At 37.6% G+C, this 17466-nt stretch overlaps 1 protein-coding gene across 7 annotated transcripts in view; it reads right to left on the bottom strand.

The window, feature by feature from the left end:
* The window catches only part of DOCK4 (dedicator of cytokinesis 4), a 424117-nt gene that overhangs the window by 44503 nt on the left and 362148 nt on the right, over positions 1 to 17466 (bottom strand). For 5 of the 7 annotated variants that reach the window (XM_012736141.2, XM_012736143.2, XM_012736142.2 and 2 more), the window contains exons 31-36: positions 16154 to 16302; positions 14397 to 14482; positions 9881 to 9907; positions 9641 to 9736; positions 8712 to 8772; positions 4650 to 4743 (exon numbers count right to left, since the gene is read on the bottom strand). In XM_012736141.2, coding sequence (XP_012591595.1) covers positions 4650 to 4743; positions 8712 to 8772; positions 9641 to 9736; positions 9881 to 9907; positions 14397 to 14482; positions 16154 to 16302 — 513 coding nt within the window. The remainder of the gene's footprint in view (positions 1 to 4649; positions 4744 to 8711; positions 8773 to 9640; positions 9737 to 9880; positions 9908 to 14396; positions 14483 to 16153; positions 16303 to 17466) is intronic. The other 2 variants (XM_012736139.2, XM_012736138.2) reach the window with 1 other exon arrangement.

A 17466-nucleotide genomic window follows, 5' to 3' on the forward strand; every position in this document is an offset into this window, starting at 1 on the left:
AATAAAGTCTACTAGGTTGTTTTCTTAGTGACTGAAGAATGACCAATATTGAAAGAGAAAATCTGCTCACTAGTTGTTAAAATTTAACTAATGGGGGGCCGGGCGCGGTGGCTCACACCTGTAATCCTAGCTCTCTGGGAGGCCGAGGCGGGCAGATTGCTAGAGGTCAGGAGTTCAAAACCAGCCTGAGCAAGAGCGAGACCCCGTCTCTACTATAAATAGAAAGAAATTAATTGGCCAGCTGATATATATATAAAAAAAAAATTAGCCGGGCATGGTGGCGCATGCCTGTAGTCCCAGCTACTCGGGAGGCTGAGGCAGAAGGATCGCTCGAGCCTAGGAGTTTGAGGTTGCTGTGAGCTAGGCTGACACCACGGCACTCACTCTAGCCTGGACAACAAAGCGAGACTCCGTCTCAAAAAAAAAAAAAAAAATTTAACTAATGGGTCCATTCATTAGTGATGCATTTATTTAAATCTCACATTGCTAGGCACTATTCTAAAAACTGAGACAACTCAAGAAAAGAAAATATCATCTCTATCCTTAAGGAATGCATCCTTTCACTGAAGATATTTATCTATCTATATATCTGCCTACCTACACATATACATACACACATGCATGTATATATATATATATAAATATATAATCTTATGTAATATGCAACTATTAATAAAAACAATGTGATAAGTGCTTTAATGGAAATCTGGAAAAAATGCAATGGAAAAAAAAGTTGAAAAAAATCAACTCAGCCTATGGGAGAAGGGTGGTGGAGCATGAAATTGGTGAAAGAAAGAGAACTTCAAGAAGGGGAAGACTTCAAGGAAAAGGTGAAGGAGGAATTAATCCTGAAAAACGAAAAGGTATGCAGTACAAGTGGTAAGGTGAAGCTGAACAGACAGGTGTTGGTTTGATTATGACAGACCTTGAATAAAGAATTTGAAGTTTATTTTGCAGAACACATAAACTGACAACAGAGTTATAGCTAGAGAAAGAGTTGGCCAACTTTCTCTTAAAGGGCCAGATAGTAAATAATTTGGGCTGTGGGCTTTGTCTTGACTACTCAACTTAGGCTGCGGTGCAAAAGCAGCTATAGACAACATGTAAATAAGTGGGTGTGGCTGAGTTAGCACATCTTATATTTTCCTGGTTAGAGCTGGAACCCATACTACTAAGTGAAGTATCCCAAGAATGGAAAAACAAGCACCAGATATATTCTCCAGCAAACTGGTATTAACTGAGTAGCACCTAAGTGGACACATAGGTACTACAGTAATAGGGTATTGGGGAGGGGGGGGCAGGTATATACATACATAACGAGTGATATGCACACCATCTGAGGGATGGTCATGCTGGAGACTCAGACTTGTGGGGGGAGGGGGGAAGGGCATTTATTGAAACCTTAAAATCTGTACCCCCATAATATGCTGAAAAAAAAAAAAAACTCCCTCTACAAAATCAGCGGCTAGCCTGAAGATTGTAGTTTGCTGATTCCTATTCTAGAGAATAACTCTGGTGGTAGTTAAGAGGCAGTCCAGGTGAGAGATGATGAAGTCCTGAGGCAGTGAAAGTGGAAACAATGAAAAGGAAATGGTTTTGGGGGATTTTTAGGAAACAGAATCAATAGAACTTCATGAATGATTATTTGAGGGAAGTTAAGAAAAGAAGAGTCAAAGATAATATTGAGGTCTCTGGACTGAATAAACAATGATGCTATTGAGATGGGACCATGACTAGAGAGGCACAGTTTAAATTCTGGGAACACAGCACCATTTCAGAAAGGGTTCTTTTATGCTTTTAAAGTTCAGGGAGGGGCCATGATTCAGGAGTTCCTTAGAAGAATAGTATGGCCAAAGACCAAGATTTGTAGTTCCTAAATCTAATTAAAGGGTTCTGGTTCTAGTTAAGGTGGCATAAGCACGTCCTTTCCCTATCTTTCCCACCGAGTACAACTGAGTACCCTGGGCAGAATACCTATGTGACTCTTGGGCGATTCTGAAAAGCAAATAAGAGCAGGTGGACTGAGGAGGAAAACCAGTTCTCAAAGAATGACATACAGTGTTGAGTTCTCTGTCTTTATTTTTTGCCTCCCATATCTCCTGGCGTCGTAAATGGGAACAGGCAGAGAAGCTCCAAGAAAAGCTCCTTTAGCCAGAGTTCAGGGACGGGATGTAGCTCTTTAGACTCCTCTGGCCTCATTTTAAGTGAGTTCCAGGAACAAAGCTGCAAATTGTAGTGGTGGTAGAGGGGACAATGGCATTGGTTCCCACAGGGTCTTTTCTTTTGTTGCTTTGTCCACGGGGAGACCAATTGTAGGGAGTGTACCATGGCATGAATAGGATCAAGCCTTGGCTTTATAGTCAGAAGACTAGGAAAGGGAGTCCCTGGGAGATAGGAAAAATGGGGAAGAGCACAGAGAGGAAGGCACTCCAGAAAGGGATATTTTAATTTTGTATATGAAGTCTTAGGCTCATGTCCAAGGTGCACATGTGTAGAATGGACCATGATAAATGTAACCAAGACTTTGAGAAATGAACTATGGTGTAGATCACCACCCAGGTGCCAGAACTCCCCTTGGGTGGCACACAGGCAGGGAAGACCAGAACAGTAGTGCAAGGGCTTTGAAAACTAAACTGGCACTGGAATCACAACTTTCAGAAGGTGGCTCAGGACTTAAAGTTTGAACCTAACTGGGTTGACTGTCTGTTAAAGTGAAAAATGTTAACACTCTACAGAGGATTTTAACAGAATATAGAGTCTCATAATATGATATTTAAAAAGTCCAGGATATAATAAAAATTATTTGATATTCAAAGAACCAGGAAAACTAAACAACTCTCAAAAGACAAAGGCAATTAACAGATACCAACCCCAACATGACACAGATGATAGAATCACAGACAAAGACCATGAAGCAGTTATTATAACTAAAGTCCTTGAAGTAAATGCTCTTCAATGAATGAAAAGATAGAAGTTCTTTGCAAAGAAATTGGAGCTGTAAAGTGAAAATAACTAAATGGAAATTTTGGAAATGAATAATAACAAAAATTAAAATTTTACTGGAAAGGCTCAATAGCTGAACGAAAATGACAGAAGAGAATTAGTGAACTTGAATGTGAATTGACAGTAATTATCCAATCTGAACAACAGAAAGAAGAAAAGTTGAAAAATAAATAGAGCCCCCAAAACCTATGGGATATATTAAAAGGCCTAAAATTCATGCCATTGCAGTCCCCCAAAAGAAGAGAAGGATTGGTACAGAAAATATATTTAAGAAAATAATGCCTGAACAATCCCAAAATTTGATGAAGAAAATACATTTATGAATCCAAGAAGCTCAGCAAACCTAAACAGGTTAAACATAAAGAAAACTATGCCCACACGTACAATAATCAAACCACTGAAAACCAAAGGTAAAATTCTGAAAACAGCCAGAGGAAAGTTATGCATTTCATATAGGTGAGTAATTTTAATGACTGCATATTTCTCATCAGAAACTGTGGAGGCCAGAAGACAGTGGAGTAATATTTTTAAAGAACTGAAACAAAAGAACTGTCCACCTCCAATTCTGTATCCAGGAAACATATTCTTTAGGAATGAAGGTAAAATAAAGATATTCTCAGATGAAGGAAAAGTAAGAGAACTCTTCACTACTAGACCTGCTTTAAAAGAAATACGAAAACAAGTTCTTCAGGTTGAATAAAAATAATAGAGGGAAACTGAGAATTTCATAAATGAAGAAAGAATGACAGAAATGGTAAATACTTGAATAAAAATAATAGACTTTTTATTCTCTTAAATTCTTTAAAAGAGGTATGACTATTGAAAGCAATAATTATGACATTATCTGATCGGGCTTTCAATGCATGCAGATGTAATACATATGACAACCACAACACAAAGTGGAAAGGATAGTGAGATCTATACAGCTGTAAAGTTCCCATATTTAACTTGAATTGGTAAAATCCTAACTATACGTAGACAGTGAAAAGTTAGGCATGTAGTTTGCAATCTCAAAAGCAACCTCCAAAAATATTGTGCCAAGGGCTGGGCGCGGTGGCTCACGCCTGTAATCCTAGCACTTTGGGAGGCCGAGGCGGGCGGATCGCTCAAGGTCAGGAGTTCGAAACCAGCCTGAGCGAGACCCCGTCTCTACCAAAAATAGAAAGAAATTAATTGACCAACTAAAAATATATATACAAAAAATTAGCCGGGCATGGTGGCGCATGCCTGTAGTCCCAGCTACTCGGGAGGCTGAGGCAGTAGGATCGCTGAGCCCAGGAGATTGAGGTTGCTGTGAGCCAGGCTGACGCCACGGCACTCAATCTAGCCTGGGCAACAAAGTGAGACTCTGTCTCAAAAAAAAAAAAAAAAAAAAATTGTGCCAAGAGATACAGTCAAAAAACCTATATAGATGTACCATATCATATATATGATATATATTATACATGTAAATATGATAAATATAAATATACATGACATGACATATGGAATACTTAGAAACATACATCTAATTCAAAATAAATTTTAATTTCAAAGTAGAAATGCTTGAGTCTTCAGCTCTAATTATAAAAACTACAGGAGTTATCATGTTTAATATATCAGTATTCAGCCCACTTCCCCCAATCTGAGCCAAAAGACAGGATTACCTGTAAAGTTCTGTGCTTTGAGATGTAGATCGTAGAGTTTGTGGATGTAGCGTATATACATCTCTTCCTTGTTCAGTTCAGTCTTATAGAAATTCTGTAAAAAAAAAAAAAGAGTATGGATATGGTATGGATAGTTCCTCAGTAGTCAGGCCTACGAATATCTGCCTTTTACTCTGCTAAACTTCTATGTCTTGAACTAGGAGAACTGATACATTTTTCCATGTAATGTCTCTTTAAAAATGAAGTAAGGCGGCCTAGTGACATATTTTCAACTGGACAGTGCCTGTGTTAAGCATGACCTCCTAGCAATTACTGGATAACCTTGGGTTATTACCCCTGATTCACATTTCTTTTGTTACTTTCTACTACTTTTTGTTAGTTTAACTGTCAAAGGACAATCAGCCTATTCAACTCAAAAATGTTAAAAATACATAACAGATTAACATATTTATTAAGTTTGCTGACTGATAGTCAAAGGATAGTTTCTTTAATTTTAAAGATATTTTACTCTAAAGAAAAGTCTCTAAGACTATAGATAAAGATGAGTAAAACACTGTAAAAGCATTTTTTCCCCGAAGAATTATGTAAAAGAGGGTAAATGAAAATATTCTTTATTAAGATGTTATTCTGCCTTTCTTACTTGTGTTGGAGTTTAAATGTTTTTAGTTTATGTCCAAAACATAAAGGAACTAATAAGAGATTTTATTTCAAATTATTATTATAGGAACATGCTTACTGAAAATATTTGTTTATTAAACAAAATATCTAGAACTTACTAAACTTCTCTAAAATGTTTTAATATTAGTTAATGAAAACTCAATGTTTACTTACCTGGACACATTATGTTGGTATTTTAAATGTATAGTTTTAAGCATCCAAATATACTCTTTCATCACACTAGAAAGTATATTAGTCCTCTCTGAACTTAGTAAACATAGGAGCAAATGTACATAAAATTAGATTCTAATAAAAGCATAATGTGGAGTCTCCGCGTTCGACACTTTTAGTGAACAGATCATTGTACATTATGAAATCCTTGCTTAAGACACTTGAGCTACTCTTATTACTTATTGTTGCTCTTTTCACAGATGCTGTTTGGTGTGCAGAAGAATGGAAAATTTGTGATGAGAGGATAAATCTGTTGACTTGAAGGAGTGACAGGCTTTTCTAAGACAAAAAGGCCAAAAATTCTCAAAAATTTTTATAGTGATTAGCTAGACAGAGCTTTGGTGATGGATTAAACTAGCCAACATGGTTAAATTGTGCTTCAATTATAAGTGGGCATGAAGCTCAAGGATCATCTAGCAAATGTACTCTCTGTCTAGTACCTAACAGGTGTCCATTCATCAATATGAGGATTCTTGTAAACTTGAGAGAATGATAGTAAGTTGAATTCATCATAAACAATTTTTTTTCCAATTTATAACACTATCTTCCCCCTTTCCCCCCTTGTAGATCTTGGCATTCTTTAGAAAGCTAAGTAAATAATGCTATTCATGTCTCTCTTATTATAACCACAATCATTTTAATTAGCAAGAGTTGTTGTACCATAAATACAAGTCTAACAATCCCACAGCAGGTTTTAAATTATTAAAGGATGATTGGCTCTAATAGCTTTCTGCTAAGAAGCAGCTTTCTTTAAGAACAAAATATGTAATCCTGCTATAAATGAATACTTCTTTAAAAAAAATCTCTCCAGTCAGCAAAGGGTATTTCACATATGTCTGGCAAAACGTGTGACACAAAGAACAAAACATTAATTACATTTCCTAGTATTAGTCATGTCAAACATTACGCATTTTTACCAACTTAACTCTAGAATTTGACTCTGATCTTGTAAGGGATGTCACAGTTCTCCAGAAGACAATCTGGAATTAACCTTTCCAGAAAGGGAAATCTCTGAGAGGAAGTGAGTAGTTGAAGAGAACCATATTGCTACCAGAAAACATCAAGAACTTTCCATATGGAGTAGAGGCTAAAAAGATTAGCTTCAAAGTGATATCTTTAGTGCTTTAATAAGTATTCTTGTGCTAGTTTGTAATGAGTACAGCTTTCAACATGTTAACTTTTCTAGAAGGACTATTCTTGGTCAGCACAAAGCTACCATGATAAATTCTTTGTCTCAAGTGATTAGTTAGGGCACCACTGATTATGCTAAGTCTCTGGCTTATTCCTACTGGGAGACTAAACACATCGAGGGCAGAGTATTAATTCTTTGATTCAAGGAAGAGATCTCTTCTTTTATACCAGCGGAGGAAGTGAACCTAGGGTTTGCACTTATTTGTCCACCTCCAAGTGGAAAGGAAATGTGAAAGAAGATGGAACAATGGAAGAGGATTCTTTTGAAAAAAGGTAAAGGCTTTGCTTTGAGGTTATTGATGAGACCTAGTACCTGGAGCTGATGTAGAGCTCAGGTTAAGGAGACAAACTGAGAAGACCTAAAGCTTATAGAGCACTTGGCTTACCTCTCCTAACACTGAATACAAGAAGGGACATGGGGGAAACTGAGGCTGAGGGTCCTGACAGTGATGAAGGCTGGCAAAAGCAGGCAAGAAACCAGGGAAACACAGCTAGGAGATTTAAAAGAGGGAATGATTAGGTTCAAGGTTATAAATGATGTTTAAGAGGAGGGGAAAATGGGCTGACCCAGTGAGTTTGGGTGGATGGCCTGGAGGTTACCATTGGGTCTAATGACAAAAATGATGGTAGAAAGTGCATAATACGTGAACAAAATGTGGCCTGATGGAGTATGCTCAGGTCTCGTTCTTCTTAGGGACTGATATTAGAGGTAGAGATGTAACAATTAAATTAAAAATGAGGAGGAAGTGGCAGATGTGGTAAAGATGGATACAGACATAGACCCAGAGATGAGGAGCAGTACAGTAAGAAATTAGGAAAACTGATAAAAAGACAGTCACAAGAAGCAGAAGTCCTGAGCTTTGAAAAGGGACTATGAGAAGTGTAAACAAAACAAAACAAAACAAAAAGACTGAAACCATTGAGCTAAGAAAAGACAGAATTGATGATCAATGTCAGGGAAAAAAATTCAAGGTACAGGCAAAAAGAGAAGACTATGGCATGTGAGGGAGTCAAATGATCAGAGTAAGGATAAGGATGACAGTGCAAGTACTTAGAGTACCTGAGGAGGATTCGTCTATTCTACGAAATATAAGAAAAGGAAACCATGATATTCACCAAGTTGGACCTAGACTCTTCATGTATTTCAAATCTGATTAAAGGAATCATCTTCCTATATTTCATCTCTTCCTGCACTTCACATCTGATTCAAGGAAATTATCAAAATCATTAATTTGTCCTATACTAAAATATGAAAAACAAATGTCTAAATGTATGGTTATCTCTTTGCTCGGTGGTGAGACTGCCATTCTCTTTAATAGTTAGGTGACATTTTATATAAATTTTGGTTTGCCCAGGACCCCTTTGGTAGCCTGTTATCTTTACATAATGTTTAATTTTACTCTCAAAAATTTCCTGCTCGAGTGATACATTATAGGGTCATCCTAGTTATTATACACACCTTAACAACAGTGCTATTATGAATTCAACTTGCAAAGAAGCTAGAAAGTGAAAAGTAGTGTGTTAAACATAAAACTCATTTTATGTTCACAAAAGACGAGATCAGTAATATTTATTAAAACGTAGAATGCATATAACTCTGTGAGGAAGGAAAAGAAGAACAGAGAGAAATTGCTTTACAGAAGTAAAAAGACCTCTAAATGGGGACACAGTGCTTTTCTTTTTTTGGAGAGCAACAAAAGACCCTAGGAGGGTAAAGCAGCGCAACTGGAGAACCCAATGCCAGTGCCCTGGGTTCCCCGGGTCTGCTATTAGAGCTGTCGGGAATGCGGAGGGTGCATTTTGCAATGTTAGGGGCCGAGGATTTTCTGGGCTGTAATTCAACCTGAAGCTCACTATGTTCTTTTAAAAACACTTCTAAACCCTTCTATGAAACACCACATTGCAGATTAAAAACAAACAAAACACAATATTTCTGTGAAAAAAGTTAGGAGAAAAGGAGAAAAAGGGTAATAGTTTACTAACCAGAAGGCTAACGGTGCAGCCAATCTTTTTGCCATCTACCTCTCCCATTTTCATGCAGTCCCTAAAAACAGAAAGCAATAGTCAGAACTCAGAACTTCCTTTTTAGAGGCAAACACAATTTGTTCTTTTAGGCAAAAAAAGAAAAAAATTAGTCGGAAACCAGAGACAATTTGCAAGTGTCTGTTCAGATAAAGGCTCCAGGGACCAAAGATCTCTGGTGAGGCTGGGGAGTCAGAGACTCCCGAGCACTAGTTTCTGTCTAGAATTTCACTTCCATGTCAAGACTGTGCTCCCTCTCAATGGACAGGGGGCTCAGGAGGAAAGAGGAGTGAAGGTGTGTTATTGTCCACCTCCCAAAGAGGGGGGAGAAGTAGCTGGTAAGCCTCATCATCATTGACAATGAGGTTTTGTTCCTAAAATAAAACAAAACCACCATGCATCTAAGTGGGATGGACTGCTTTAATGGTGTATTAAAAAAAAAATAGGTCTACGAAAGGTGACAATGTAAATTTCATCCCCCGACCTGGCTCTTTTTCAAGAGAATAGCATGGTTGTACAATTCTGTTACATTGTCTTCACCCTAAAATGGATAGAGTGTACTGGTTCTAGTGGGTGAGTCTAAATACCAAAAAAATAAATAAATAAATAATTTTTTTTTTTTTTTAGGACTTTCAGGGACTCTGACAATCCTCTCAATTCACCAAGACTTTGAAATAACTACCAAAAAACCCAAACCAAACTGAAAAGAAAACACCCAAATTAAAAACTCTGAACCAGCCGGTTAGAAGTCCATTATTTTACTGCACCAGGTTCCATGGTCTGATTATCAATTCGGAGTGATTCACTCAAGTGGAACGTTGATTGTATTCCACCTATTTGATTTTCTAACTGGAGCTCGGCACATCTGAAAACCGGGTGCCTCGGCTTACCTGTAATCTAACAACCTCTCCATAAGACGAGTTACAGTAGCAATTAATGAAACGCCACTCTCCCTCCATGTTTCCCGCTCAATTTTCTTTAGTAGACTGGAAAAGAAAGAACCCAGGGCATTTTCAACATTTATTTTTATCAGTCACCATGACAACCATTTTACTTTCATCAGTACCTTAAATGCCTTAGCAACCACTGCAACATCTCACAAGTAGCACAATTTGCAAACAATGTCTTACCTAGGATAGGGACCAAATAGTGGAATTCTAATCCAGGAAGCATTGACAAAGCAAATTGATTTTCAGATTATCCAAGTCATAAAATACAAACACATGCATATAATCATATTTTGAAAATATACAAGCATCTCACAGCTCAAAGACATTTTTTTCCTAGCTGCTCTCTTATACTAACAGAGGCTTGTGCCTTACCACATCAAATAACACTGCGAAAAGCGAAAACAGGAGTGCCTCCAAGTTTACTTTTAAGTAAGAGCTTGCTTTATCCACATAAAAATGCTTTCCTACCTCTCAGTGGAATGCATCCTCATCCAAGCAATTTTACTGCAATGCAACTGCTACAGGAAAATCCTTGTACAGACGGTATGACGTTTTGCGTTTTTTCCTTTCACTTAACATTTGCCCACTCAATACATATTGTACTATCTGTGCACTCACTCAACAGTTTCATTCATTTTGTCATTAATCACAGAGGATTTTCTATGTGGTTGTTCCAGCAGATTGATGACAAGTACCGAACCACATCTCTCCTCCTACATTTCCCCTAATCCTGAGCACCTCGGAGCACAGGCTCCATGTAAACACAAAATAACAACAATCATAATAATTAGGATCTGCTTTACTTCCACTCCCGCCTCTTGGCAAATTAACAATGTGCTTGGCAAAGCTTTTATGACTGAACTTTCCTCAAAAGATAAAAGAACATAAGCATGGCAATATGTGGATACTTCCCTACCCCTCCGGATTTAATCATCATTTCTGTCTAAAATCTTGTTTCCCTTTCATCTTGGCTTCAGGAATGAGATTAGAAAGAAAACATTTCTTACAAGTACAATCTAAGCATATCATATATGTACTTAGTTGAAAAATAAACATTAAAGAAAAAAGCTATTTTGTCAAAGCTTTCTTTTATTTGTGGCTGTGTTCTCTCCCAATTTTCCTCTCTCCTCCAAACCCCACCTCTTTTTCTTGCCATTGCTATTCCAGCACCCAGCCTCTGTCTTTTCTCCTCATCTGTTGCCTATGCATCCTGGTCATTTGTTCTTCTGGTTTATTCTAAATTGTTTCCTTGGTTAAGGGTGGAGATTGCACATGGAAGGGATGGAGTCTGCCCTGACTAATCCTCCAGGGAAAGGCCCCCCGGTTTTCTTTAAAAAACCTCTGAACAGCAACTGTTTCAAGCTTAAATGGCAAATTGGTATTGAACTCAAATGAAAATCTGCCTGCCGAAGCAATGCAGGATGATGTTGAAATTTCCCCAAGTGACAGCCCACACCTCATATACTTTAGAGGCTGAAAAACAAAGAACTCAAGTTAAGTAATAATTCTAAAAATACACGGAGACTTCTTTTATGGAGATGAGTTTCATTAGTTTGCACAGCCTTCTGAGGCAGTAAGGAGTCAGAACTACATAATCCTCCTGTGAGAAGAGGCAACGCTCTGCACAGCCTGTTTCCTTGACTAACTCAAGACCAAATGTTAGGACTGAGTCTAGAACCCAGTTCATCTGGATTCTCAGCTAGCCTTGTTCCTTCTGTCAGGAAGCTTGCTGTTTCCCAGTTCAGCTGATACAAACTGGGAAAGACAAGCTATCAGCAAGAAGGGAAGAGTCCTTCCAGGTAACCTGGGTGAGACTGGATAATTTCATTTGCTCAATAATAATGCCCACGTGCCCACACTGAGCGCACAGTGAGTCCATCTAATATCAATGAATGGAGGTTTCTTATTGCTATCCTGTTATATGCAACGGGGACACCGGGGAGCAGGATGAGCCATGGTCCTGCAGGATGACATTGCCCACCAGGCTTTCCCTCTGTGGAAGAGATGAGTGTGAGTGAGGGGGGGATTTGTCCCTCAATCTACCGCTCTCTGTGTCATAACAGGATTGCGCTAAGGCCACCTCTGATATATAACACCTGTGTCTGTGCATGCTCTTCTTAATCTAAAGACAAGAGTTAGATACCTAAGGTATGATGTTACAGAGATAATCCTCTGTCTCCAAATGGTAATAAATGTGTGGTCATTAAATTAAGATCTCTGAAATAATTTGGAGTCTTATTGAATTATTTAGAGCTACACAGGAGAAAGCAGAGTAAAGGACTGAGAAAGAACTGAGATGGATGTTACTTCTTCTGGAAAGCCCGGTCAGAGGTGGCCCTACTGTGTGCTGCAGGAGTACCTGGCATAGAAGAGTGCTTAATATAATAAATAAAGCTGAATGAGTGAATCAAATGGAGCCAGGGGAAGCAGAATTTAGTTCTGATATTTTACTCTGTATGTTCCACGTTGGTGTCTAGGATCTGCAATTTAGTGTTATCAAAAATAATAAGTCTCACTCATTTCAAACAGATGTAGTATGGGCCAATGAAGATAATGTAGGGGGTTAGGGAAAGATGAGTTGAGTTCTTAGGAAGGAAGGTACTATACAAACATGAAGAATGACTCCAGGGGGACTATTTTGGCAAATACTACAATTTAGGAAGCAGTGAGCTGCTTTTAGCTTTTCAGCTTCAGAACAAATTTTAGGAAGTTTTAGACATGAATTACAGAGAACAAATGAGAATCTGTACCATAATGGCATGTGTTCCTAATTCATAATGTGTGCAGTGACTCATTGTGATTATCCTAATTCATTGTGATTTCTATTGCCAAAAAAGCATTTTATTGTTTCCCGAAATAAAGTTAGATTTTTCACTTTCTTTCCTGAGCCCAGGAGTGATGATATTTAATTATCACTCTAGGTTTGATTTATTCCCAATATGCTGATCATAAAAGCATGGAAGAAAAATATTTATAGTAGTATTTCTAGTAATATGCTAAAAATCAACAAAAGAATAAAAATCTCCATTGAATGAATCAGGCACCTTAAAATAGTCCTAATTATAGAGGCTTAATATTTTAATTATTGGTTTGGTTCTAATGTCAAGGTACATCTTCCATTTCAAAGTCATATTTATACACAAGCAATCCAAATTGCATGCTATCAGGCCTTTATTAAAGTAGATAAGAGGCACTATAGAACTATGTGAGTATTTATTAATCTTGTGAATTTGTTATAAATAATTAATCGCAAATCCCAAGAGGTTCATTTCACTGAGTGCTTTCTCATTTTAGTTCTTTGTTCAAACCAAGGACTAGTAAGTGAAATGAGAGCAGTTTTCAAAAGCAATTTATTACATTGGATGAGGTTTTAATCAGAATTCTTGCTCAACTCCAGCTGTCATGAAAGACAGACGCTTTGTACACTAGAATGAACAACGGCTTGGTGAATAATTATTAAAAGTTCCAGTTTAATTACAGTATCAGGACAAAATGATGCTGTTCAGGGTTCAGCACAGAGAATGTATTTTATCACCCACCATCGCCACCTGCTATCTTTATGTCCCTTCTTTGCTTTTCCTTTCAATGTAATTTTGAGAGCTTCAATCTGACTTTGAATCAGGTAAGCTGAAATCTATCTAACCTACTAGTCACTAATAATGTTCTTCAAACCTATACATTAATATTTCTACTGTTTTAAATTAATTATCATAAAATGAATGACAGAATTTTGCATTTGGCCATCAATACTAAAGCACTGATATTTCGTTTTAGCTGAGACTTGGGCATCAATACAAATACATTTTGTCACAGAAAAATGTATTGCTGAATTGTTTTGCCCTTTCGAAAGAACTGTAAACATTTTCTAAGCATGAAGAGCTAATTCTTCCTTCAAAAGAAATACTTTGCATGTATACTAGATTTGAAAATGACTAAGATCCACAGAAAGCTACAGAGAAAACAAGTGTCAAAAGTGACTTCCTAAAGCCCTGAAACATTCTCATGTGTCCTCTCTGGCCATTTAAACAAAGTGCATGAACACTTGGTATAAGCAATACATCCTGTAACTGTGATCAGATTCTCTTGGTAGGGACCTCAAAGTCCCTTTACAGCACTGCATTATTTTTCTATCTTACATGCAAATTCAAATCACAGAATTTGCTACAAGTGATTTGTTTCTGTGATATTCTAATAAGAAGCATTTAGGAAGCAATAATGCTGAGTGAACAATCAGTATCGATGAATTAAATCAGATGTTGAAGAACAGATGCAAATTAGGTTAATTTTCCCAACAGCAAATCAGCCAAGGATATCATGCTTTGGGAAACGGTGCTCACAAACATTACAATCACACCCCTTTCATCCTCTCCCACTCATAACCCCACTACTTAAAATCATTATCTTGCAGCAATGGTTTTAAAATTATTAGGCATGAAAAGAGTGAGATCCGTTATGTAACACATGCGACCTGTCCTAATCAGAGATTAAAATAAGGAGACACGTCTAATCATCAACATAATAGGATCCATTCGCCAGAGTTAAGGCAATTATCCTTTATTTCACACTCCACAAAGACAAAGCACTCCTGTGAGACCCAAGCCGTCTTTGCAGCTCTCAGCTACCGCGGTACAGAATGGCTCAGTACTGACACCAAATCCCCTGAATAGAGTCAACTTGAGATAAACATATTACTCACATACTGTTGAAGAGCTCACGGTATGTTTCGTCACCTTTGCCTTCTGACATCAGGCTGTCCAGTTTGTCAATCAGCTTGGCTTCCACCTGAAACATACCTGAATATTACTCGCCCTTTCCTCCCCTTCCCAAGTAGGACTTCTAGGCAAATTAAAACATTTATTTATGCCCCGTAAAAGGCCACGGTAAATTTTGTGAAAGTGACATTATCAGCTGCGGTTAATAGCAGATATCCCTTTGGAATTCGAGGGGACTAGTCTAGAAGGAGTTACATGACTTCACACTCCTGGCTGGGTAGCGTTTACTGCTGCCAAAGACATCTATTTGTTGATTCAAACACAAATGCTTGCAGCCCAGTTTAAACGTTTGAATTCTTTTTTAGGAGCTATAAAAACTGGCAAGTCCTATTTCTTTTTTATTTTTTTTAAACATCACTATATATATAAGGACATCAGGAAACCAACATATCCACATACATTAATTTAAATCTTTGATGTGTTTTATATCTATTTTCTTTCTCAAAACAGTTTGAGGTTGCACTACTAAATCTTTGCTGAAGTTGAGAACGGGTCCTATCCACGTACAGATGGCAAATCCATAGAAGTAGTCTAAGTCAGCAATAAGCAGCAGGAGAGAGAAAGGACATATTTCCTGAAAACTGTAGTCAAAACATTTATATTTTCCAATATGTAAATCCCTTTGGAACTTGAGTATCAGGAAGGGAAAAGTATCTCTTCATATATCTGAGGAAGAAGACACAGAAAATGAATAACCCTCTCGATGGCCAGAGTTAAAACAACTAGGAATTGGGAGGGATATTTGATTTTGTCAAAGGACTAATCCCAATTATTCCTTTAAACCAAATTTCAATCAAGAGATAAAAAAGGAAGAAAAGTGAGTTATCTCCTCTAAATACAATTTTTTAAAAATCTTTCATTCACCTGTTAGCTTTTTTGAAAATAAATGTATACACCAGTGCAAGTGAAAGGCCTATGCCTTTGGCAATAGGAGTTCTATGTATGTAATCAGATTGCTTGTATGGTCAACAACCATTTCTAAGATTTGAGGGAGGCTTCATTTGGGAAGCATGAAGGATGGCCCATCCGGTGGGCACACAGGTTCGTGCAGTGACTGTGAAGGCTACTCTCTCCCACTTGAGGGACCTGGCATGGCAAAACAGCTGATTCCTTATGAGATCTGCTTTTGTAATAAGAACATGTGCCTTCCCAAAACTGGAGCAGAACTATTAGAACCTATGTCAACGAGAAATGATAGCTCACTCCCTTGGAATTTCCACTGCAAGAATTTCCATTGCTTTCTCCTTTAAATTAATTCTCAATGCTTCAAGCAAAGAGCAATAAAACATACTGCCAATCAAATGCTCAAAGCTAAGCCAGTCACCAAATACAACATGCAGGCCACGGAGAGCTTAATGAGCTTAAGAATCATTAACCCTCTGATTCCTCTGTGCTGTGTCCAACTGGGAGTAAATAAAGTCTCTGCAAGTTCTTAAATACAGACCTGGGAAATCACAGAACTTTTTTAGCTGAAAGGGAATTAAATGGCTTTTTAAGGCTTCCCTGGAGGCTCAGGAGAATGCAGGACCAGAGAGAAAGCAGCTGAGACTGCGTGGCTTGGGAGTGGATAGGCCAGGCTGGAATCCAGATCTGTTGGCCCAGCTCGGAGTTGAATCCATTAGTTCAGGGATGCCGTAGAACTGAAATCCTTCCAACTATGCTGAGGAGCACTCCCGCCTACCTGTTTAAAGTTGCCACTTCGTCTCTGCTCCCAGTCCATCATATCATGAAAAATAGGAATCATGACATTCCGAAGATCTGGCTGGGGTATCAAGGTCACTTCTAGGAAGGGGCCAATCAGAGCAGGGATGAAATGAAGCTTGTGCTCTCCTAAATGGAGCAAAATATTTGACTTTCAATAACCTTAGTAAGATTTCAGAAAATATTATAAAATTTAAAACTATTGCCACCAAGATATTCAATGACAGTTGCCTCCTTAAGCAAGAAAATAACCCATAAGATACAATTAAAAATTATATGAATCATCAGGAATTGGTTATGTATATTATTGTACATTCATACATTACAATTTTTATGCAGTCATTTCAAATGAGGCGGAAGAAGAATAACATAGGTGAAGTTTTTCAATATATACAAATGAAAAAGGTATAATACAGTAATATAGTATGCACAAGAATATCTTTCATTTTAAAAAAAAAAATATATATATATATTAGCCTAGAGGGTCATATTCCCTAATGTTAATCCCAGTGATTATCTCTAGGTGGTAAGATTACAAGTGATTTTTGTTTGTGAAAAAAGTCTGCATTACATAATTTTTATTGTGTGTGTTTTTACACAATAAATATACAGCCCAAATAAAAATCTAAATAGTGGCCTAGTAAAAGACTATAACTATTTTCTGAAAAGACTAAAACGTAACAATAGTGAACTCAAAATGGTATGCTACCAAGTGCTAAATGGCATGGTATTGATAATTCAGAGGACAGGAAAGTGGGAGATGGGATGGACACAGGTGATGTCATGTATAGCAGGTGGGTGTTAAATCCATTACTCCAATCTCCTATGTTAAATCTCACAGAGGAGTTTCTATTTCTATGATAAGATTATTGATGCTAAGAAAAATACACTAAAGAGCTAACTTTCAGCATCATGGCTGACTGTGCACGATCCTAAGGGCATCCACTTAGAACCTACAAGTTGGGAGGCTGAGCAGAATGTAGCTGGCTTCATGAAAGAGGGTAATTTCGCTTTATTATTTTCTCCTTTTGATCTTTTGCAATGAGAGCTGAATATAAACAAGATCGTACTGTTCACAGTTACATGCCAATTTCAGAGTTAAATGCCTTTACTTTCAAGACAGTTCTCTCTGTTTTGCTTTTTGTACTAGAAGGTGCTAAGGTGGCCCTGGAGCTCAGACACATATGTGCAAGGGACACTATGTAGATCCACAGTGCAAATGTATAGTTCAAACCTATAAGTAAAGACAATATGAGAGAAATAATTTGGGGGGCAGGGAGCAAAATGATGGAT

The sequence above is a fragment of the Microcebus murinus genome, chromosome 9 (genome assembly GCF_040939455.1).
Source record: "Microcebus murinus isolate Inina chromosome 9, M.murinus_Inina_mat1.0, whole genome shotgun sequence".
Lineage (NCBI taxonomy): Eukaryota > Metazoa > Chordata > Mammalia > Primates > Cheirogaleidae > Microcebus > Microcebus murinus.